The 23,532-nt window shown below is 58.4% G+C and overlaps 2 protein-coding genes across 26 annotated transcripts in view; both read right to left on the bottom strand.

Moving 5' to 3' along the window:
* Positions 1-9,969, bottom strand: part of CACNA1G (calcium voltage-gated channel subunit alpha1 G) — a 66,989-nt gene extending 57,020 nt beyond the window's left edge. For 17 of the 22 annotated variants that reach the window (XR_004269578.1, XR_004269577.1, XR_004269579.1 and 14 more), the window contains exons 1-4: positions 8,984-9,969; positions 1,719-1,830; positions 1,407-1,540; positions 928-1,025 (exon numbers count right to left, since the gene is read on the bottom strand). Coding sequence is in view for 17 of the 22 variants with exons in the window: in XM_032280006.1 (XP_032135897.1) it covers positions 928-1,025; positions 1,407-1,540; positions 1,719-1,830; positions 8,984-9,225 (586 nt within the window). In the remaining 5 variants the exon portion in view is untranslated. The remainder of the gene's footprint in view (positions 1-927; positions 1,026-1,406; positions 1,541-1,718; positions 1,831-8,983) is intronic. The other 5 variants (XM_032280010.1, XM_032280020.1, XM_032280012.1 and 2 more) reach the window with 3 other exon arrangements.
* Positions 9,970-14,770: 4,801 nt separating this feature from the next.
* Positions 14,771-22,778, bottom strand: SPATA20 (spermatogenesis associated 20). 4 transcript variants are annotated; one of them, XM_032280023.1, is made up of 16 exons: positions 22,587-22,778; positions 21,431-21,601; positions 21,266-21,330; positions 20,905-21,059; positions 20,685-20,828; positions 20,382-20,583; positions 19,767-19,897; positions 19,564-19,668; positions 19,269-19,343; positions 18,963-19,172; positions 18,690-18,882; positions 18,186-18,354; positions 17,699-17,910; positions 16,143-16,342; positions 15,319-15,399; positions 14,771-15,130 (listed from the first exon to the last, which is right to left on the bottom strand). In XM_032280023.1, the coding sequence occupies exons 1-16, from the start codon at positions 22,661-22,663 to the stop codon at positions 14,960-14,962; spliced, it is 2,361 nt and encodes a 786-aa protein (XP_032135914.1). In that variant the 5' UTR covers positions 22,664-22,778; the 3' UTR covers positions 14,771-14,959. The 4 variants fall into 4 exon arrangements, with proteins under 4 accessions (XP_032135914.1, XP_032135917.1, XP_032135915.1 ...); XM_032280026.1 differs by lacking the exon at positions 22,587-22,778 and adding an exon at positions 22,117-22,203; XM_032280024.1 differs by lacking the exon at positions 22,587-22,778 and adding an exon at positions 21,723-21,847.
* Between the last annotated feature and the right edge of the window lie 754 nt (positions 22,779-23,532).

Below are 23,532 nucleotides of genomic sequence, written 5' to 3'. Positions count from 1 at the left end.
AGAGGCGGCAAGGCATGCCTCTCTTCTGGAGCTCCTGTTAACACCAACATGCCTCGAGCCCCAGAGGACACATTCAACAGCTCTGCCCTCCCAGGGGCAGCAGCAACATCACATACACACACACACCCACACACACACATGCACAGCATAGGGGGCTGCTGCTACATCAGGTACACAGCCAGGTACTGAGCCCTAGAAACATGCATTCACCCTCCATCACCCCACTCCTGGGACCGCAGCAGGGACCATGTGCAGCTTGTGTAGGTTGAGGAGTTGCAAAGGGGGCCTGAGCAGAAGGAGGGGGCAGGATGTAGGGGAATGAGAACTGCCAAAGCCTCGCTGGCTCCAGAAACCAATGCAGTTTAATTTGGATAATGGGCCCGGCAGTCACTGCAACGGGTTGTTGGAAGGGGGCGGGAAGGAGGAAGGGGACAGAGGCGGAGGGTGAGACATGGAGTGGCCTTGCCTTGAGAGAAGTCATGTTCAGCATGGCCAGCGTGGCTCGCCAGCGAGAACCAGATTGCATGAGAGGCTGTTCTGGCTAGAAAAGGCCATTCGCACCTGCGTCTTCTCCCTGCCTGTCAGCTTCTCCAGTCCCTACTCCCCATCCTCCCGGGGCGGGGCGGGGCGGGGCGGGGCGGGACGGGGCGAGTGATCATCTAGCTGAAGGGAGAGGGTCAGCTGAGATGTTTCTGAGACTCTGACCTAAAGCCAGGCTAAAATGAGGAGGGGTCTTCCCCAGCGACTCCCACAGTCCCGCAGTCAGGAGTTCCACTTTGTTCCAGCAACCCCAGCTCCCTGCTAAGCCCTTCTGTGGCGGGGCCTGTGAGGGGTCAGGTGAGGACACAGTGGTAGAGGTTGGGTCTGACATCTCCACATTTGCTCCTGGGACTCTCTTCAGGGGCTGAGGGCCGAGGGGTCACTCACTGGGCACCCGGTTAATGGCCCTGAGCGGTCGCAGCACGCGGACTGTCCTGACAGCTGAGAAGCTGACGTTCTGCAGGTCCAACGAGTACTCCAGCATCCTGCAGGGAGGGGCCCAAAGGGAGGCCCTTTGAGTCGGAGGCCACCGTGGGGTCAAAAGAGGTCAGTGAGGAACCCTGCTTTACGGACAGCGGGACGACCTCTTCTTCTCCTTCACCAAGGGACCCTGAAGATCCACCTCTCTGTCTGGGAGGCAAGGCTACCCCCAAGACAAGGACAGATTGCCCATCAGAGAAGGGGGCAGAATTAGGAAGAGGGCCTTGGAATTTAGAATATAGGCCACAGTGCTAGAGGCAGGGCAGCCTCAGACTCTCAGGAGATAGCCAAGGAGAAATCAGAGCTATAACTGGGCTGGAGCGGGAGGTCCCTGGGGAAGGGACCAATCTGGTCCATTGCTCTCCCACCCCAGCCCTGGCCCTCACCCTGCAATGACGATGAAAAAGTCAAGTCTGTTCCAAGTGTCTCCCAGGTAACACTTTTTCCCAAAGATGCCCAAGGCCACCATCTTCACCACCATCTCCACGGCAAAGAAGGCAAAGATGAAGTCATCAAAGGCCTGATGTGGGGACAAGAGGCTGCTGAAACTGAGAAGCGAGTGAGGGAATACCCTCTGGTCCCACCCTAGCCCCCATCAGTTGTGACAGGGCCTCTTGCAGAGAAGGAGTATGGGGTATTAAGATTAGGAAGGGCCAACCCCCCAACACACACACGTACATACACACACACACACTCACCTGCAGGATCCGGCAGCGCTGGGAGTCACAGGCGATGTCCTCGCACGGCCGGAACATGCCCAGGGTCACGCAGTTGAGAAGGATGACCAACATGCTGATGCGCTCAAACCAGGTACTGGCAGTCAAGGAAACAACTGGCCAAGGCTGGAGCTGAGGCTGGCCCCCAGGCCCGCCCTGACACCTCCTCTTTGTGTACTCCATCTGAGGCTAAGCAGGTGTGGTGCCAGGGGCCTGACCCGCCCCCCGCCCCAGACTCCCCATCCGAGAAGGGGAGTCCCACCTTGGTCATCTCACCTCTCTGGACCCAGCTTCCTCGTCTGTAAAGGAAGACAAGCCACAAATACCCTGACTATTTGCACAAGCCATTTGAGGAATAGAATCGATCATGCCTGTGGAAATGCCAGACACTATGAGTTTGCTGCAGAATCTGAATCCTATTCTCCCTACCTCACAGGGTAGATGTGAGAAGCAAATGAGATACTGCATGTGAATGTGTTATACAAACCTAAAGTGGGATTATGCCTGCCTTACAGTTTACCAAGCACTTTCACACAATGCCACAGTTGATGCTCACAACAGCCCTATGAAGTATCCACGGTAGATCATTTTCTTCCCAGGAACTCAAGGAAGTTGAGGCTGAGGAGTGCCGAAGTCATGTGCTCAAGGTCACCCGAGAAGCCAGAATGAGACGGTGGTTTCCAAGCTCTTGATCTACGATACTTTCCTCTGCACACCCTAGCTGCTCAGGCAGGCAGAAAGGGGCCATCATGACTGCCCTGGCACTAGGTGGAAGGCAGGGGTCGGAAGCTGCAGTGCCCCCTGCCACAGCACCAGAGCCCAAGGCTCCCTCCTCCATCACCGGCCTCCCGACCTTTCAACACCCTCACCTGACCACTAGGCACATTCACACATTTAAATATTGAGGACTCATTAAATGTCAGGTGCCATGCTAGGCACAGCTCCCAAGCGGTGCAGAGTGGACAATGTCCACGCCCTCCCCCAACAGGCCGTGCCGCCATCAAACCTGCTTGTTGCTTCCAGCCCAGACTAGCCAAAAGAGCAAGCAGGAGAGAGGGGTTCTTTCTAAACCCTGGGTCTTTCCACACAGTGGATCCTATGGAGTGACTCTTTTCCAGCCCGTCAGCAGGAGAATGTACAAAACGGCCTCTGGACCTTAGTATGTTCCAGGCACTAGACTCATAATTAAATGACCAAGTATATTATTTTCCTTAAGGAAAATATGAGAGGGGTGGGGTAGAGTAGAGGCTAGAAACTCACAGAGAGCAGGGGATTGGGGAAAGGAGACCAGAGACCACCTGGGGGATGGGGATGGGAGAGATATTGGGGCAGCTCCTGGCATGACCCACCAAGCCAGACTCTGTAGGGCCCCGAGTGGGTGAAATATTGCTTCTGGAATGAGAAGGCTTTGGCCAGGCATGAAGAGGCCATAAGGAATGTTCAGGAACCTATGGACCTTCCTCCCAGCTGGTCCCAGCCATAGCCCATCTCTGTTCTGACTCCCAGGGCTACATGCCCTACCCCACAGCCCATGACTCCCTCAAGCCCCTGGCAGCCCCCTTCTCCTCCCCACCACCAGGCCCTTTCCCCTAGACTCACATCCCTGCTTGCCACTGTCTGTGACACCCCGAGAGTCCCAAGGCACAGCAGTTTCCCTAACCGCCACCCCCTTACAAGAGTAAGAGTTTTTTTTTTAAGTTCTAGGTTTTAGGGGGTAAGTAGATGGGAGGGAGGAAATAAAAAGAGTGCTCTGTTTCCATGGAACTGTTTTTCTGAGCAGAGCTGTAGCACAGTGGATCTCTCCCCAGAATGGGGGTCAGCCAGGGTTCACCCCGGAAAAAGGGAGACAGGAAAGGAGCCATCATTTGGAAAGGAAAAGACACAGTTACCCTTAAGAACTGGTCTGCTTTCCCCATGCAGGTCCCCTCCCCTCCTCTGCAGGGGAAAGGGGGTCTAGAAAGAGCCCATGTGAGTGAATGTCGCTATATGGAGGGGGTAGTTCTCTGAGGAAGAGGGGTTCCCAGGACATCTTCTTGGACCCCTCTAATGGCACAGTTCCACCATATTAGTCATCTGTGCACTTGCCGGGCTGGGGCTCCTGACAGGCAGGGGCATTCTGATATGTCTTTAGATCTCCTATGGAGTTTGCTGCAGTGCCTGGCACGGAACAGATGATCAATACCTGGGAAGACTGAACGAATGAATGAATGAATCAACCAATCAATCAATCTCCCTGCCTAGAAGCCAGATGTGTCTCCCCATTCAGGTTTTCTTACCTTGTTTCCCTTGATAGAGGTGAATTGATTATAACTGTGAAAGAAGGTACAGAAGTGACCCCACAGAGGAGCTGCCCCTCTTTCTGTCCCCACCTTACACAGGCTCAGACTGGAGGCCTCTTATAGGCAGAGGCTGCCCCTAAATAACCTCATGCGCAGCTCTTGACCATGGCAGCCCCTTCTTAATGACTTAATGGTCCCCTTGGCAATCCAGCCTATTTCCAGGTAACAACCTGCCCCCATGGTACCTCTCCCTCCACGACAAGTAAGCATAAATGGACAGGGAAGAGACCAAGGCACAAGACAATTTGGGACAATCTGAATAGAGGAATAATTAATGGGGGGGGTCTTTCACCCTTCTCAGAGTAGGGCTCGTTGCCTTGGGAACATGGCAGTATGTCACTGTGTGATGTTCTTCTGTTGCCATAACAACGGGAGGATGTGTCACCAGGTGGTGTGGATTTGTTGTCATGGTAATTAAAGAGACCCCTCTCACATGATCTCCCCTTACTGAGGCTGTTGTCTCATCCTCAGGCAGGGGAGGACAATCAGGGAGACACACAGGTTATCAGGTTGGGGGGGAAACCATGTGACAGATCTCCATGGTAACCAAGGGAACGGGAGACACTGGTTGCCATAGTGACTATGAGAGACCTGTGCAGTCACATGTCTACTGTTGCTATGGTGACTGTCCAGGCTGGAGTGGATCCCAAAGAGGGGGTAGGAGAGGGGAGGCTCTTTCTTCTCCCCACAACCCACCATCAAAAGCAGAGAAAAAGGAAACAGCAGAGAGAGGAACCCCACTTCCATCCCTCCTCCTTTCCTCCCTCCTGGGAGAGAGAACTAGAGCATGTATCTCCACAAATGAGTCCTCTCTGTGGGGCTTTATCTAGATAGAACCCTTGCTTAGCCTGGCAGCCGCAAGGGTAAGGGAAGCGGGGAGAGGAGTGGGGTGGCCAGGATGCCTCCCAGGGCACAGGGGCTCTGAGCATGAGATGAGAAGGGAAGCAAGCCCTCCAGCTGCCCCATTCCCTCCTAGGAGCCTGGAAATGTAAGACTAAGGAATGCTGAGGAGAAAATGGGCCTGGACCCAGGAGTCCTGGCCTTCTAGTAAGTGAGGCTGTAGGGGAGCAGGTCCTTGCATCACCCATCCCACAGAGAGGCTGGTGTCTACTGGCAACCCTTAGGGTTACAGGGGATGCAGGAGCTCCACCCTGCTCTGAAGCACAAAGGGGGATTCCCCCAGCAGAGTCCGACTCTTACAAGCCTAGTTCCCTGTGGTTCCCCCTTCACCATGATCCAGTGTGTGGGTGTGGGGGAGAGAGGCTTCCAGCTGAATTGAAAACTGAAGCTCACAGAAAGGCAGCCGGGCCCCACCCAGAGACAGAGACATGAGATGTAGAGACACAAGACAGACGGTTCGCTGGAATCTTTGGGAGAGGAAATAGGCCAGAAATCTGATTCAAACGTCTGTGACTCTGTGTGTGTGTGTGTGTGCGCGCGCGCGCGCGCGTGTGTGTGCGTGTGCGTGCGCGCTCATGCGCATGTCTGCGTGTGAGCAGTTGTGTCTGTCGCCATCCTGGCTGAGGCAGGCAGGGCGGGGTGAGTGCTGGGTGGGAGCAGGCGAGGGTGAGGGGGGGCTATGTGGTGGGGGTAATCCCAGGAATGGCTCCAATTGGCACTACGGGTGATGGGGAGTCCCCCAGCAGAGCGGTGGAGCAGAGCGGGTGGGAAGGCGTGTGTGTGTGTGTGTGTGTGTGTGTGTGTGTGTGTCCCAGAAGGAAAGTGGGCCTGGGGCAGGAACCATGCCAAGGGGTGATCTGGCGCCCCTCAATTCCATTCAATTCTCCAGCCCCAGCCCTTCTCCCCAGAATCTCCTCTGGCAAGCTTAGGCTTTGGAAATTGGAGGAGGGAATTGATGAAGACACAGGAAGAACACCCCCCCTCTCCATTTCCTCTGAGGACAGAAATGGAGACTTCTCCTTAGGTAAGAGAAATAGGCCGACTTGGGGCACTGGGACAGTGTGGCAAGGAAGGCTCCAGAAACTGCGATGCCCCCACCCCTCTAGAGGGACACACTCAGACACACAGAGTGACGCACACTCACTCACACTCACTTCTGGAAGCCATTAGGGCTCCTGCCGTTCAGGCCTCCCCGCTCTCCTCCCCCCACTCCTGGCAGGCTCCCCTCTCCCCCTCTGGCCCCCATCCCACTCCCCCTCTCTCGGCATCCCAAATGCCAGCCTGTGATTTCCAAATGAGAAAAAGCTGTGCTGGGCTCTGAGCTTGGAGAAACTCCTACACAAACTTCCAGATGTGACACAACAGCCAGAGAGGGAATGCGGAGGAACTCCTCCCCTGGAGGGGAGTGCGCTCCCTACACTCGCAGGAACACTCACTGGAAAGGCCAGCACGTTCATCCGAGGCAGGGGTGACTGTCTGCCAGTACCCTGCTCTCCACACCAAAACTTGCACTTCTGTGCCTGTTGTTGCCCTCCCTTCCCGACACACACACACACACACACACACACACACACACACACACACTCTTCCTACCTGGGTCTAGATCTCCTCTCTAGGAAACCTGGTCTCTTAAAAAGGAGGGACCAAGAAGTAGAATGTGCTGAGAAAAGCCTAACTAGCTTCAGTTAGTTAGGGGATGGAGGGGAGTGTCCTTATGTCCCTCAGGCTCAGAGGTGTAGAATGACCTCCTGAAGCCTGGGGGGAGTCGCAGATACCACAAAGAGAAAGAGGGAGGCCCAGGAGGCAGTTCAGAGCCCCTCTGGCAGCAAAAATACAGGTGTCTCTTGACACTTGGGTAGGATGGAAGTGGTGAGGGCCACAGTTTAGGCAGCCCCCTGCCAAAAAACTGTTCTCAACCCATCCTCAGGCAACCCAGGCTTAGCTGCTCCTCCAGACCTAGTAATGCTGATGCCCCATGCCCCAGACTACCACTCCCCATGGGAAGCTGCTCACAACTCCCAAGGTGAGTCCTGGCCTCCCACCTCTCTTCTCTCGGGCCATTCCTCAATACTTGCCCCTGTCCAGACCCCAGATCGAAGGAATCTGCCTCCAGAGCCTCCACTAGCACCTAGAGAGAAAGCAGGTGAGAAGAGATGCTAGCCTAGAGGTCTGTTTTCAGGGGGAGGGGACAGAAGATCTCTCTCTCTATCTCCCCTGGGACCCTTGAGAAGGAGGACATAGAGGTTGATGCTTTTTCCCATTCATGGAAAGGGTAAATGGTTGGGGCAGAGAGGAGTGTTGCTCAGAGCCCATCCTTTCCAGCTCCATCTCCATCCCTGCCTTGGAGAAAGGGGTCTGGGGGTGGGGGCTCAGACCTCAAGATTGTGCCTATTCAGCAGGACCACAGACCTCTGAGACCTGCACCTCTCTTTCTGCATCTCAGAGAGAAAGAAAGAAGGGGCAGGGGATGAGGAGAGGGTGTGATGAGGAGAGCTTCCCAGAGACCCACGGTGTGTAGAGGATGAGGGGCCGGGGTGGGGGGGGGCACAAGCTCATCCCTGCTTTGCGCGCTAGAGGCAGCAGAGCTGCAGAGAGTGAGGGCGGCACCAACCTTCCAACCCCCCTTCCCCAAAGCAGAGTCCCGGCTAGGCTCACAGGGGCTGCAAGGCAGACCTGGGGCCTCCCACCCCAGTCTATTAGAACCTCTGAGCTGGAAGGAATGAACCAAGAGAAGCTGTCCAGACCCGGGACGGCAGCAAAACCTCATCCCACCTTTCCTTCCCTCGGTGGCAGGACCCACCGGGGAGCCTGGGGCCAGTCATGTGTCAAGGGGCACTTTGTGCTCGGGGCTGACTGGGGGTCTCCCCTACCACTCCAGACTGGGCAGACAGGGGGCAGTGCTAAATCCATCTCCCTGGAATTTGGGGCTTGCATTCCCCAAACCTCTCTCTAACCTGGGGTGGTGGACCCGAGTCTTCCTTAGCGAATGCACTTACAGTCTCACGGTCCCCCCAGTACTTTCGCAGGCCTGCAGCCCCCCATACCTGGTCTACAGGAGCACTCTTTATTTGTGAAATGGGAGGAGTAACCTGGACCAGCAAAATCCCATCCCCCACTTGCTAAAAAAGCTCTTGCCACAGTCTTTCCCTTCACAAGAAAAATCCAGCACAAAACTCCCCAACCCAACCTTAAGCACCCTGCATCACATGGAGATCGGGTGGAAGGAGGCACTCGCGGCACTGAGCTCTAGCGGAAAGGGGCTTCACTCCAGCTCCGGGGGCAGACAGCTCCCCTCCACCACATCTTGTTCTCATTCTGTGCCCCTGACATCAGCCGCCGCCGGAATCTCCTTGTTGTGCCTCCAACCCATGAGGTAGGGGGTGAGGTGGGCCAGGACCTGGTCCCCGCCCCCCCAACATCTCCCTCTGGGTCAGTGAAAACCTCAGCCTCAAGGACCAGGTGGGGGGATCAGACCCTAGAATCCGCCGCAAACTTTGGGGCGGGGGAAGAAGGGAAACCCAGGAGATTGCGGTTCCCCCTCCTCCGTCCCCGCAGCTTCCTACCCACCGCCGACACCCCCCCCCCAAACTCGGAAACAAAACCCAGCTCGCTAACCAGCGCGGGCAGAGTACAGCTCCCAGGCTCCCGAAGCTTCCCACAGCTGGAGGATGACGACCCTCTCCTGCTCACATCTGGAGGGCGTCCAGCTGCGAACCAGCGGGGCACAGCTCTCTTCTCTTGGCCTGGATCCCACCCCCCACCCAGGAGGACTGAGGTGTGTGTATGGAGGTGGGGTAAGCCCGGGTTACCGATGAAACCTGCTCGCGTCTCTGCTCCCACTCTGATGCCCCCTCCCCTCCCTGGCAGCCCCCCTCTCGTCCGCCCACCCTCCGAGCTCGCTTCTCCGATTCACCTGGCGGTGGGTCCTCTTTCCCACCCCCCGACCCCCGGCGGTGCGGCCAGTCCCCCTTCAGACCCCGCGCCTGGCCGTCGTGCCCCGAAGGATATGGGTTACAGACCGTGCGGAGACACCAGCTCCGCGGGCGGCTGTCCTGGCTCAAGTAGAAGAAAACCACCGGGGCCAGCGCCGGGTACGGCAGCCCCTCCGCCTCGGAGTCCGCGCTGCCCGGGTCCTTTTCTGCTGACCCCGGCCCAGGCCGGCCCCCGGCCCCCGACAGGTCGTTGAGCCGCATGAAGCTCCGGGGCTGTCCCGACTCCTCGGCGCCCGCTCCATCCTCCTCCTCGTTCATCCTCTGGCCAGCCGGGGCCCCGGGCGGTCCGGAGAGGGGCAAGCGGCGCCCCTCCGAGGAGGTGTCCTCACGCAACCCGGAGGCCCCGGCGGGGGCGCATCTGGGGGGCTCTAGGGCGCAAGCTGAGCCCCCGGGAGGGCCAGTTCAGCCCAGCTCCCCCTGCCCGCAGGGGCATGCTGCCCGCGGAGCGCCGGGGCGCAGGGAAACCCCGCCCGGCGCGAGTCCCGCTTCCCCTGCGCCCCTGGGGCTCCCGGGGCCCGCCGGCCGGCTCCCCCTCACTTTGTTCCGGCTTCTTCGCTTCGCGCCCAGGCTCCGGTTGCCCGATTCGGCGCTACCTTCGGCGAAGCGGCCCCGAGAGGGCGAGAGAGAAGGGGGGCAGCGGCGGAGGGCGGGGGCCCGGGGAGGGGCGCCCCCTCTTCCCGCGCCGCAGCTGGAGCCGGATCTAAGGGGTCAGCATCGTCCCGGCTCCGCGCCAGGCGGCGGGGGAGGGGAGGAGGGAATCTCTTTAGGGGTGGGCTTGGAGGGGGTGGGGGCGGCTTCTTCCCCCGCCCCGCGGCGGGCTCACGGTCCGGGAGGGGCGGGGAGACGGTTGGGGGCCGTCCCGGGCGAGAGTGGAGGCGGAGATGCCGCCGAAGCAGCCGCCGCGGTGGCTGCCGCTGCCGTAGCTGTCGCCGGCGCCACTGCCTCCTCCTCCGGCCGAGACGCGGAGCGAGCGAGCGAAAGCGGCGGCGAGGAGCCCGGCGCTCACCACAGCTGGATCCCTCACTCCAACTTCAAGCCTCGGCCCCGCCCCCAGCCAGCCCCGCAGCCAATCGCCGCACGCCGCCGGTCCCGAGCCGCACGCCCATTGGCCGGCCGCTGTGGCAGTGCGGGCGGGAGCGCCGGGAGGGAACCACAGCTGGAATCCGATTCCCACCCCAAAACCCAGGACCGCCCCTCTCCCCTCCCCTTGCCCCTGGGTCCGCTCCTGAAGGCTGGAGCCAATCAGACTGCTGCCCAGACCGAACCCACTTTCCTATTGGCCGTTGGGGTCTTTGGGACTCCCTTGGAGGGAGCCCGAAGAATCAGAGTATTCGGCGCGGGGTCCTGTCTTGGCGCCGCAGGCCCCAGGCATCCTTTGTCCACGACCCCTGATCCGCGCCGCAGCCTGAGGGCGGAGCTCAGCTCTGGGCGGGCTTGGGGAAGAAAGGAGGCCGGCGGCACGGGGCTGAGGATTGTGACCAGGGTCTCAGAGCTTCTCAGGTCTCCACCTGGTTAATCTCCTACCCTGGAGTTGAGCCTGGCTGCGGGACTGGGGAAGGGAAGGAGCGGAGCTGGATGTCACGGGGGTGGGGCTTCAGGCTGGAGGGGGCCGGTCTTGGAGAAACGGGCGGAGCTCGGGAAAGGTTGGGGTAGGCACGGTTTGGGCGTGGCCTCCACCAATCTCTTGGGCTTATTGGTCGTGCTCCCAAGTCCAATTCTGAGACTTTGACCCTGACCCCGTAACCCTAACCCGCTGGACCTGACCTCAGGTTGACGCTCCTGAGCTTCATCTCCTTGCCCCTAGGGGCGTTTTGAAGGGCGTGGACTCCACGCAGGGCCTTCGTGCTGGACTACAGAGCCCAGATCCCCAGGAGCGGCTACAGAGCAGAGCAAGGACCCCTAAGAAGAAACCTGTGGGGGTCTCGAGTATGTGGGAGGGACGGAAGCACAGAGCTGGGCTTTATCGACTCGACCTTCAAAGTCCCCACCAGCGCCATCTCCCAACTTCGTGCCTCAGTTTCTCTTAAGTCCCAATGTGTCTTAGAGAAAGAGTGTCCGCGGAACTGGAACTTAGCGGGCCTGCTGCCTTCGCTCACCTCCGCCCTACCGGCAGCGGATCCTCGTGGGTGTGTGCTTTCCACGCGCGCACACGCACGCGCAGACCCCGGCCCTTGCCCCGCCTACCTCCCCGAGTTCTGGGTCTCAGTCGGCTCTAGCTCTCTCCTGCCGCCTGCGCTACTCCAGAAAACTGTGGGTAACCGGGAGCGGAGCGCCGCGGGTATGCTGGGCGCCGGTGGAGTGGGGAACATCGAGGATTCGACGCTGGGAAGCGCTTCCCCAGCATTTTTGAGAGGTAGACACGGCGAAACCTGGTGGGTCAGTCAGCTCCCTCTCCGGAGATTTTGGGGCGCTTACGCCACTGCGGAGAAGCGGAGGGTTGGGCAGGATGACCTGCATCACCACCCCTCATCCCCCACTCCTGGGCGTTGTTCGCTGTCCTAAGGCTGCGCCACCCACGCAGCCCTGCGCACCTCCCGCCACCGCAGGGGGTTTGGGTCGTCTCAGCTCCCGCCCCGGCCGATGAGGGGAGGGGATGGGGGAAGTGGCAGAGTACTGCTGCGCCGTCGTCTCCCTGGTTGCCCTTTCGCCGAATCCACGCACCGAGTTGTGCAAATGAGGCCGGGCGGGCTCATTTGCATTTCATGCTAATGAGCAGATCCCCTAAGTGCCTTTTTTTCCTGGCGGGAGTCTCTGCTCTCATTCTGAGTATGCGGCGTCAGAGTCTTGAACTCTGTGCAGTCTTCTGGGAGAGGGGGGCTATTTATGGTTGCTCCGCGCGTCTGACACCTTCTTCCCTCCCGTGAGTCGGCAGTTTGCCTTGCCGGGTCGGCCTGCCCTTCCCGCCAGGGTAGAGGTCCAGGGGCTGGCGCGAGAAGTAGGGACACTCACTAATCATTCCTTCTTTGCAGAGGGGAAAATGAGGCCAGAGAGGCTGGCCCAGCCCAATGATCAGGTCCCCTGGTGGTCAGCAGCCTCCACACCCCATCCATCATCCCGACCACCCCTGGACTGTGGGCTGAACTCTGTTCTAGAATATGACCGAAAGGAGGGCAGGCACAAAAGCACCGTCTGGATAAATAGAGATCCACGTGTACCTCCCTGGGTTCAGGACCTAGGGAAGACTGGCCCCACAAGAAAGGATCTTATCCCTGTACTGGTCATGTTGGGGCTGATGGCCAGTCGGAGATGCTTACATTTAGCCTGAGTGCTGGAGAGCAGGCAGAAGCAGGACCCACGGGGAAGGCAAAGGAAGACCTGAAACCATCTTTATTTAACTCCAGCCCTCCAAGCCTCAGCTCTGACATCACCTCCTCAGAGTGGCCTTCTTTCCAGCAAGTATTTCAATGCCTAAGTGCCAAGGTGCTCAGGATACAGCACTGAGCCAGACATAAGTCTGGAACTTCACAGCACTTAGCCCAGGCTGGGATTATATGTTTGTGTTTGCAGTAATGAAATGATTGTCTCCCTATCTAGGCTCTGTGTTCCCAGAGGGGCTATGTTCATTTTGCTCACTAGGGCCTCGTGTTGTGTCGGGCACAAAGTTGTTAGGTGAATGAATGACTTCAAGCAGGGAAAGGGAAACAAAGGGACAAGAAATTCTCTTCTTTGGGCCTCAGTTTCCAACAAAGATGCTTAGCCTGTCTATGAGCTTTTCTGGGTTTGAGGAAGAACCCCCCATATACACCCTGCTCAGCCAGCCCCTGCAGCCCCGCTTTTACCCCTCCTTCACAGCCCATCTGGCTCCCTGTGGAGCTGAGATAATCTTCCCATCTGTGATACCCTTTGCTCAGGGATGATACAACCATTATTCCCATTTAGTTACCTTAACAGCCCTGAGAACTGGGTGGGTGGACCCCACTTTTCAGATAAGGAAGGGGCATGCTCAGAAAGATGAAGTTACCTAAGTGACTGCCCAAACAGTATGGCCCTGTCTCCAGTGACCCTGGCCCACAGCTGTTCTGCTGGTAGAACCAGTGCACACCCACGGGGGACCAGCAAAGGGGAAGAGATGCTGCAGGAACTCTTAATCCTGCATCTGAGAGAGATTTATGTGGGACCCTACCTTCTTCAGAAATGCGAGTGCTCCTGGGAGAACGAACCCTTTTAAGGAGGTAACTCCTTCTTCCGAACCCATTTACAGAATCCCATCGTGTGCACGTCTCATTCCATGAGGGAGAGAGGAGCTGCCGAGCAGACTTGCTGCAGGGACAGATGACACCAAGGGCAACCTCCTCCACAGTGGTGCCTGGACCTCTTGTGAGAAGAGGAAGCCTTAGGAGTCTTTATTGTACCCTGAAGACCCCAGAGAGAACCAGAAGTGCTGAGGGGTCGAAGCCCAGTCTCTTACCCTCTCTGGGCCTTGAGTATCTATACATACGAGCCTGAAGGTACCTGCCTCGCCAACTCATTCATGAGGGTCAATGGGACGACGGTGGCAAGAGGGCTTGGCATGCTGCCCAGACTGTTCCAAAGCCAGGGCTGGGGCTGCCAAAAAGGCCACCTGTGCTTCACCATGCTCCATCCTCCCTCCCTGCCACCTCCCCAGGCCAGGCTCCACTCGTGCAGCTCTCTCACTTCCTGGCAAGATTGAGTGGGCTCCAGCTAGAAAGGGGCCAGCTGACCTTGTTGGCCGGAGCACTAATCCCCTCCAGATGGGCCGGTGGCTTGCACTGAGGGCCTGGCTGCCCAGACAGAGCTGACTCTGGTCCCAGTGACCATGTGTGGCTGTGTGTGACCGTGTGCAGGGAGCAACTCCATCCAGTCTCCCCGTTCCTTCTGGCTTCACTCCTCCCCACTGCTGACATCCTCCACAAGCGGTGGCCCCATGAAGGCCTTCTTGTCTCTAGTAGCCTCTTTCAGCTCTCTGTGTTGCTTAGCTGGGGGGCTTGAGGATGCCTGGCTCAGCAGAGTCCCAAAGGGCTCAGAGGGACAGTTCCTCCCCCTGCTTCCCCCACCTCCGTCAGCCCCATCACTCTGCACCTGCCCTTCCCAAAGCATGTGTCCCAGTCCCCACCCTTCAACTCACGGAAGCTACATGGGGTTTCTGGAGCCAGAGAAGTTGTATGTGCCAAGGACAGGGCTCAGGAGCGTCTCGCAACATTTAGGGAAAAGGATGAGGTCACAGGAAGGCTTTCTTTGCAGCAAGGACTCAGATAGATTTGGGGAAAGACTTCCAACCCAAAAGATGCTCCAAATAAAAGAGAACTCTTTCCTTGGACCAGCTTGTGTGAAAGCAGACCAATGGACAGTATGACCTCCTACAAGGAGGCCTTGCTTCCATCCTTTTGAGGCTGGGGCTAGATGGATACCCCAAAAGAAATGTCTTAGTCCTGACAATATCAGTTCCCACAGTGCACCAGGGCATATGCAGTCACCATTCTGTGAAATATAAAAGTTCACATAAAGCATCTCTGTCCCTTTTCCAGCTCAACACAAGAAGACAATGGGGAGGGGAGGGCAGATTCCCTTCTTAACCTCTTCTGAGGGCAAGGATTGGCCTTTCTCCCTCCTGGGCCAGTCCACACCCCCATGCCCACCACTGAGCGTCTTCATTTGGTTTTAGTCCCCTGACCTCAGTTCAGAGGACTAAATTCACTCAAGCTGCAATGACCATGGATGGGGCAGGGTCAGGCTCCTGACCCCTGGAAGATGAAGGAGAAATGGGAGAAGGCAGAGGGGTCAGGTGGGCTCCCAGAGGAAGGGACCCTGAGCTACTGGTTCCCAGAAAGCTGAGACCCTGAGGTTACCGCGGGACACTGTTAAGTTTATTCTAGGGTGAGTGGGCGCCCAAGGGGGGCAGTGAGTATGGCCGAGGTCACCTGGTAGCAAGATCTCAGGGATGGCCACAGGTTCTACAGGGCCCTGCAGGGCCTGAGTCTCTAGTGAGCTGGGAAGCTCCACCTTCTGCCCCAGCCCAAGGGAGTCAGGGCAGTCACGGATGTAGCAGTTTTCGTAATTCACAGGGATCAGTGATGGGCATCGAACAAGCTTGATTCTCACACACATACGCTGTGGCCTGGTCTTCCAGCCGTCGGAGCGTACTCAGGAAAGGCAGCTGGCGGGATAGGAAGCTCGAGGGGTCCCCATCAGCCAGAATCAGCACCTAGGGCAGCAGCAGAGCAGGAAGAGTCACCCATGGGGTGACTCTCCCTCTTGTCCATTGGCAAGGCCCACTGGGAATTTTCCTCTTCCCAACCTTCTAAGGGGAAGGAGATGTTGAGGAGCTAAGGATGGGATGGGTGGGATGGGGCAGCTCCAGGGAGGTGGCAAGTGGGGCTCACAGATGGATACCTTGTTAGGAATGTAGACAGAGTGGACGCATTGCACCAGAGCCTTGGTGTCCTTGGCCTGTCGGTCTCCACAGATCACGATCTGACCGCAATAGAAAGGTCATTCCGTTGTGTCAGGGGAGGGAATGGCTGAACCCTAGACCACCAGGGCTTCCCCATCCTCCCTCCACCTCCCCCCATAGCCCTAAGAAAGAAGAGGGATTCATCTCAGCTGCCAGGATGAGTTAATGCTTGGCAAGTGGGAAAACACACACACACACGAGAATACCAAAGTGGCAATGTCATACATATACACAGTGGTACAGATACAAACACCGGGAGACACACACCCAGAAGACCCGGAGCACACAGAGATCCATCCAGAGAGACACACAGTAGTCACACACACACACAGCAGATGCCCACACAGAGGCAGACACCACACACACGAACACCAGACACACACGCATGCAGGCAGACACAGAGGCAAACCTGCAGATGGGGGATCCACACGCAGACAGACAAACACACATGATGAACACTCACACCAGCACCCCCCTTAAAGGCAAGTGCACAGACATACACCTCCACGGTCACACACACCAATAATAGAGTACAAACAGAAGCAATTACACTGACACCAAGACAAACAGAGAAACACTTCACCAGCCACCAGAGACTCACATGAACTTCTGCCTCCCCCAATAGGCACCTCCAAGCACGTGCACACACACAAACCTGAGCTCTGGGGACAGCCCAGGAACCCCACCCCCTGTTCCCATCTGCCATCACAGCCTCAGCTTCCCTCCTACCCGAGGTTTCAACCCAGGTGCCCTTATCCCCCACCTGCTTGAGGGTCTGCTGCTGGGCTGAGAGGGCGCGGACCATCTCGGGCAATGCCACCGGGACACGGCGCATGCGCTCGGAGAAGGCGGTCAATAGGCACACGCACTTGTCCATCCAGTCCTTGTGACCCGTGAAGCCGTGCAGCCGGAGCAGGTTGTGGGCTGACACAGAGTTGGCGCTGGGCTCCGCACCATCCTGGTCTGCAGCACATAGGGGAGCAGGGAGTATGGGTAAGGGTGGGTCACTGAGTGCCAGGACCCTGTCCCAGGACCGTATCCAGGGCCACGTGGGGGATGGGACAGAGAAAGGGCCCATCCCACCCTTCCCCGTTCTGGGTGTGGATGCCGCTCTCTTTTTATGACACCCTTCACGTTACCTGTCCTTGCCTCACTTGTCAGTCTCCAGGCTCCCTCCTCACTGCTGATACCTCTGTCCAGCCACCCCGATGCTCAAGCTCGAGTGGCATCATCCTGTCCCCTTCCTCTCCCTCTCCCTCCGCTTCTAATCTACCTATGAGTCTTGCCAGGGCTGCAACCAGAAGAGATCCAAGTCCCACCACATGTCCCCACCTCATATTTCCACGTGGCCTGAGCCTTCACCAGTGCCTGCCTGGGCTGAGCATGACTAACAGCCTCCTAACTGGCCACCTGTTTCCCCTACCCACCTTCTCTCCACCAGTGGTCAGAGTAACCTTAAACCCACATCAGAACAGGCCACAGTCCGCTTCAAACCTCCTTGCCAACCAGGCATGGTGGCTCACGCCTGTAGTCTCAGCACTTGGGAAGCTAAGGCGGGAGGATCACCTGAGCCTAGTAGTTTGAGACTAGCCTGGGGAACACAGTAAGACCACATCTCTTTTCTTAAAAAAAAAAAAAAATGGCCAGGCACGGTGGACCACGCCTGTAATCCCAGCACTTTGGGAGGCCGAGGTGGGCAGATCATTTGAGCCCAGTATTTTCAGTTCAGCCTGGGTAACATAGAGAAATCTCATCTCTACAAAAAATCCTGCAGTCCTAGCTACTCAGGGGGCTGAGGTGGGAGAATTGATTCAGCCCCAGAGGCGGAGGTTGCTGTGAGCCAAGATTGTGCCACTGCATTCCAGCCTGGGTGACAGTGAGACCCTGTCTCAAAAAAAAAAAAAAAAAAAAGAAAGGAAGGAAGGAAGGACAGAGAAGAAAGAAAAGAGAAAGAAAGAAAGAGAGAGACAAAGAAAGAGAAAGGAAGGGAGGGAGGGAGGGAGGGAGGGAAAAGAAAAGAAAAGGAAATGAAGCTGAGGCTGAGCGTAGTGGTTCATGGCTGTAATCCTAGCACTTTGGGAGGCCGAGGTGGGAGGATCGCTTGAGCCCAGTTCAAGATCAACCTGGGCAACATAGCAAGACTCTGTCACTATTTAACAAAAAGAAATTGAGACTCAGAAATATCACAGCAGCCAAAAATCACACCATTAATAAGTAGCAGAGACAGGAAGCCAGGAGGGCTCCTGCACACACCAGCTCATCACCCACGCTGCACTCACACCTCCCAGGACCCCAGACTAGCCCTGCACCCCCACTGACCGTCTTTCAGACGCAGGGGCAGGCCAGCCCCCAGCTCAGCCTCACTGCAGAAGTAGCCGCCACCCTGGGAGTCCCAGAAGAGCCTGTCCTGTGTGTCCTGCAGCCGCAGAGCCCACTCGAGCCACGCACTCTCCTGTGAGGCCTCGTACAGGTCCAGCAGGCCCCGCACCACAAAGGCATAATCCTCCAGGAAGCCCCAGCACGGTGGGTTGCTGGGGGGACAGGCATTAGGGGAGGGGCTGGGGAGAGGCCCTTTCCCAGAGGAGGCCCTTTCGTGCATGTGTTCACTGAACCCTCCTGATGAACCCTCCCAGGCAGGTACCGTCAGCCCACTTTCTGGATGAGGAAATGGGCCCAGGGAGGCTACGAACTCACAGCAAGCACCTGGCAGAGCCAGGACTGGAGTCCACATGGAGGGGAGAAGTCAGGCAGAGGTAGGCTGGGGACGCGTGGGGAAATGACCCTCCCGTTCTACCCAGCCCCCAACCTGTGCTCCACAGTCCCCCCAGAGCCGGTGTAGCAGGTCCGCATCAGGCGGCCACTGGCCACGTCAAACATGTGCCGCTTCAGGAACTTGGCACCATTGGTGGCATAGTTGATGAGCCTGTCTTGGCCCAGGACTGCCCCGGTCACAGCATAGCCCGACACCATCAAGCCTGGAGGCAGGAGAGACAAGCAGTGGTGAGAAGCTGGCCAGGACCCTCCCGGCATGTCCACCTGACACCGCAGGCCCCAACACCTCCCTGGAGCCACGGCTGAGCCCTAAGACCTTGGCCTCCAGAGCCAGGCACGGTGGGCGTTCCCAGGCACGGCGGGTTTCTCAGCCCTTGTGCGTGACCTTGGGCGGGTTATGCAAGCTCCCTAAGCCTCTGTCAACTGAGAATAATAACCCTAATAAAGTGACAGTGAGCGTTTAGCAGGTGCCTGACAGACAGGGGCTTTGTGAAGGGGGATCCGACTGACAGGCTGGGTGTCAGACGCGCAGCCCCACCGTTCCAGGCGGCCAGCATCTTGCTGTCCAGGTGCGGCTTGGGCCGATGCTTCCGGGCCTGGAAGAGCTTCTCCAGCCCCGTATTGAGCAAGGTCCGCACGCCCTCCACATCCAAGCCGAAGCGCGCAGCGGTCAGCTCCAGCGAGTACCGGACGGTCAGCACATTCTGGCCCTGCAGCTCCCCCTTGGGGTCCTGAGGAGAACGGCCTTTGTCTGCAAGCTCACAAGCCTGGCAGGCACCAGGGCCCGTCCAGTGACCCCAGAAGTCCTCACCTGACCGGAGCTGATGTTACCAGCCTCCGTGAGGCCGTAGTGCTTCATGAAGAGCTGGCCTGAGGTCAGCGGCTCAGTGGCCCCCAGCACAGGCTCTGGGAGGAGCTGCTGGACCTCATTGGCCGTCCACACATAGTAGGCACCCTCTTTGGGCCGCGTGCCCCGCTCTGGGGGCGAGTCTGCATCCTCCGCACTGTAGAAGCCTCCGGACTGTGGGGAGGGCAGAGTTGGCTGGCCCAGCCCGCAGGGCAGTGGAGGTCCCGACCCCTCCCGCAGCCAGGCTCGCCTGCCTCCATGGACACACACCCGGTGGCTCAGGCTCCGAGTCACATACTGCAGGATGTCTTTGGCCACGTCAGAGTAGAATTCATCACCAGAGATCTAAGAAAGGGAAGAAGGGAGGCTGTGAAGAGCGGTCACTGGGGAGGCCCAGGTGGAAGGGGCAACATTTTCCGAGGCAGGTGGGGGAGGGGAGCCTGGGTAATGAGTGCATGGGAGGGAACTGGGGGTGCAGATTAAGAAGAGTCACCGTCACCAGGAAGGCTTTGGGAGGGACAGCGAGGGTTAGATGGCTGTTCTCTGGGCCAGGATCAGGGATCACCTGGAAGGCCTGTGAATACGCCACAGCAAGCTGTGCCTGGTCATAGAGCATCTTTTCAAAGTGAGGGACGTGCCACTGGCGGTCTGTGGAGTAGCGGTGAAAGCCCTGTGCCAGGTAGGATGCAAAGCTAGAGGCCGGTCCCAGCCTCTGTCCCACCCCACAGCCTCCTGCTGCCCCTCCAGGGAACACCCAGTGCCCATCACCTGCCCCACATGGTCCCGGATGCCCCCATTGGCCATCATTTTCAGGGTATGCAAGGCCATCTGCTGGGCCCGAGAGCCATCCTGAGTTAGTCGATGGCTGAGCCAGTAGGAGAACAGGAAGCTCAGGATCACTGTGGGGGCACCAAGAACATGAGGGTGAGAGAATAGAAGCGGGAACGGAGATCGGGGTGGGCAGCAGGCCTTGGGCCAGGCAGAGGCTGGGAGTTTACTCAACAGGCAGTCTCTGGACAGGCTGAGAGGTCAGCAGTCAACCCAGAGGATAGAAGATCATAGCCCAAGCCAGAGGTCAGAATATCATTGGCTCACAGAGGACCAGAAAGTTACTTGTCACCCTAGAGCCCAGAATGTCATTAGTCAAGCCAGGGTCACTGGGTCAGTGACCAAGTCAGGGGACAGAAGGTCATTATCTAGGTCAAGGTGAGAGGGTCACTGCTGAGATCAGCAGTCAGGTCTTCACCGATAGCTACCAGCAGGCTAGGGGCAAGGAGGTCACTGCCAGTCAGGAGGACAGGAAGCTACAGGTGAAGCCAGGAGCCAGAAAGTCCCTGACCAGTGCAGGAATCCGAAGTCCAAACCCAGGCATGGGGCACTGACCCGGCGTGGGAAACTTGGGGGCCTCAGCGAAGCCACCGTACTCCTCATCGTAGCCCTCATCCAGCTGCTGGAAGCAGCGACTGTTCATGGTGGCCGCAGAGGGTGGCAGCTGGCGGTCACCCACGCTGATCTCTGATCGGGCCAGCAGGGCAGTGGTGACACGCTGGCTGTTTTCTAGCAGAGCGTTCTTGTTCTGTTTCCACTGTGGGCAGTGGGGGCACACCTGGAGGTCAGCTGATGGGAGGGGCTCTTGTTTCCTAGCCCCCCACCCTGGTCCCACCCGACTCCCTGAGGCACACCCACCTGTTCCCGTATTCTCAGCAACACTGTGCGGAAGCCGACTCGGGTCAAGCCATCCTCAGGCGGGAAATAGGTGCCCCCCACAAAGGGCTGGAGGTTGGGAGTCAGCCACACATTCATGGGCCAGCCCCCGCCGCTGCTGGTGGCCTGGCAGAGAGGGCGAGGGTGAGGGGAGCCGCGCTGGGCCCTTGTGGCGCGTACACTCTCAAGAAGGGCTGCGCACCTGCACGAACGTCATGTACACCTTGTCCACGTCGGGCCGTTCCTCTCGGTCTACCTTCACGCTCACAAAGTCCTCGCTGAGCAGGCGGCCGATCTCCTCGTTCTGGAAGGACTCCTCTTCCATCATGTGGCACCAGTGGCAGGTGGAGTACCCGACTGAACAGGACCATAGGGAGAGGTCAGGGGGCCAGTGATGGGTCAGAGGGAGGCTGGCCAAGTGACCCTGGCTGGATGGAAGAGGTCCTGGCCTCTAGTCTCCTGGGAGACCCAACAGGCCAAGGGGACCCTCCCCATCCACTGCCACTCCCTGTGCACACGGCACCAAACCCGCCCCCCCCAATCAGGGAAGATGGGAGCATTACCTGAGAGAAAAATCGGCTTGTTTTCTTTCCTGGCCTTGTCAAAGGCTTCCTGTCCCCAGGGGTACCTAGGCCCAGCAGGGTGGGGCATCACTCAGTAGCCCAAGGGGTCTGGGAGGGGCCTAGGACCCCAGCAACTCTAGGCAGGGCCCCAGGATTGGTGCTTACCAGTCCACAGGGTTGTAGGCATGTTGTAGAAGGTATGGTGACTTCTCATGGATCAGGCGGTTGGGGACCCTCTGGGGTGTAGACGAAGGACGGCTTCCCTTCCCTCCAGCAGGCATGGGCACTGAACTACTGACTGTCACACTTCGGTCCTTGTCCCGGGAGGAGCTACCCCTGTCGAGGACCACTGGGTCAGGCAAGCCAGGGGCCTCCACCCACCTTCGCCCAGGCTCCCCAGCACCTGCCCCATTCCATTCAGCACCCCTGTAGAACCCCTGCACCCAGCCCAACCCACCTTTCTGAACCACGGGGGAGACTGTGGCCTTTGTGCTCCCCCTTATGTTTTTTGGGGGGTGAGGAGAGGTGGCTCATTGGGGGCTCCTTGCCAGGTTAGTCTCCCCCAACCTCCTGGGCCTGGCGATGGGAATGGTGGCTGTGAGGTCAGGGCGTGTCACAATGGGCAGAATGGTTCTTGGGGCTCCATTCCTTCCCCTCTCTGGGCCCCTCCTGGGGCCCTTCCTGGAGCAGTTGCAGGAAGGCATCTCTCTGGCAGGCCTGGGTGTGGCCCCACCAGAAGGCGGCCCAGTGTTGGTGGCTGGACGGGCCAAGATCTGTAGGGTCTGGGACTGGACCAGGTGAGGGACAAGCAAAGGAAACCAGACACGGGGACTTCCTCACTCGATGCCCACCTGCTGGGACTCCTGTGGGGCCAGATCTGGGGCCAGACCCTGGGACACCTAGGCAGTCAGAGGCCTCGGGGAGTTCAGCCTGGAAATGGGCACTGCGGGGAGACCTAAATGACGAAAGCTCCATGCCGCAATAAAGGGCTGTGACAGGGCGCAGGGTCCTACTGGAGAAAGGCCCTTGACCCAGCATCCAGCACTGAGGTGCAAGAAAGGCTTCCTGGAGGTGGTGTCAACAGTCTCTGGGGAGCTGGCACAGCACTGGAGGGAAGGGGAGCGGGGAGGAGGGAAGGGGAGGGGAAGAGGGGCTTACTGCCAGGGCCAGGTCTCAGGAGCAGATAGGAGGTGGGGTGGGGGAAGACCAGGCATGCAGGGGTGGTCCAGGCAGACACTGGGGACCAGTGCCCGGAAGACCCTCCACGGGGGCCACAGACAGGCGCAGGGACTGCCCTAGGGGCCCACTGGCCAGCCCGTACCTGCGGCTCGCGGCGAGGCCTGCACCGGCGCGGGGCAGCAGAAGGGCGCGGCCCAGCCAGGCCCGCACGCTCAGCATGGCTACTCGGGGCAGTAGGCCCGGCCGCCACGGACAGGAAGGGCGGGCAGGAGGCTGCGAGGGGCGGGCCTGGCACCCATGGAGCCGCGGGCGGGTCTTCGCCGGAACTGGGGACAGCGTGGCTGGTCTCTGAGCGTCGCCCTGCGGCCGAGCGCAGAATTACAGATCAGGCAGCCCGGGCTTGGCGGGACCCATTCTGGGCATAAAATTGGGCTCTGCCCCTTTCTGGGGAGGATAGCCCTTCTCGTGGGAATAGGGAGGGCCGTGGGATGCCAGAGCTTCAGCTCATTTTATCCAGCCCCTGCCCATTTTACAAACGAGAAATGAAATCCAAGACGAAAGCATGCCTTGGCCAGGTCCATCAGCTGACAAGCTTTGCTTTTTGCAGCCTCCTCAGCGCTAGGTCCTACTCAAATCCTACCCACTCCAGGAAGCCTTCGTCGAATGTTACTGATGTACCCATCTTATGCCTCGTAGGTTACACATGACCTCATTGGCTACATTCAGCCAATATTTATTAAGTGTCCGCCCGCTGCCTGCCACTGTGCAAGGCACTGGGTATACAACGGTGGGCAGAGAGACACAAGGCTGCTGCCCTCGCATGGCTTACAGTCTGTTGAGAGCGCCGGAGGCTAATTCAACACCCATAGTGATGAACATACAAACACCCACGTAACAAGTGACCTGTTCTGATGGAAAGGGCGAGGGATGAAGGCTTCCCTGAGGAAATCACATTTGTGTAGCCACAGAGAATGAGGGGAGGGAACTTGGAGGGCACTCAGGGGGAGTGCTGGGGAAGGAGGCAGAGGAACAGTTTGTGCAAAGGCCCTGTGGCTTGTCGTGAGTCTGGGCTTAGCAACTGCAGAAGG

The sequence above is a fragment of the Sapajus apella genome, unplaced genomic scaffold (assembly GCF_009761245.1).
Source record: "Sapajus apella isolate SASKATOON/1434 unplaced genomic scaffold, GSC_monkey_1.0 scaffold12, whole genome shotgun sequence".
NCBI classification, from domain to species: Eukaryota; Metazoa; Chordata; class Mammalia; order Primates; family Cebidae; genus Sapajus; species Sapajus apella.
Note: the sequence above shows the minus strand (reverse complement) of the source record. Positions and strands in the feature narration are given on the sequence as shown.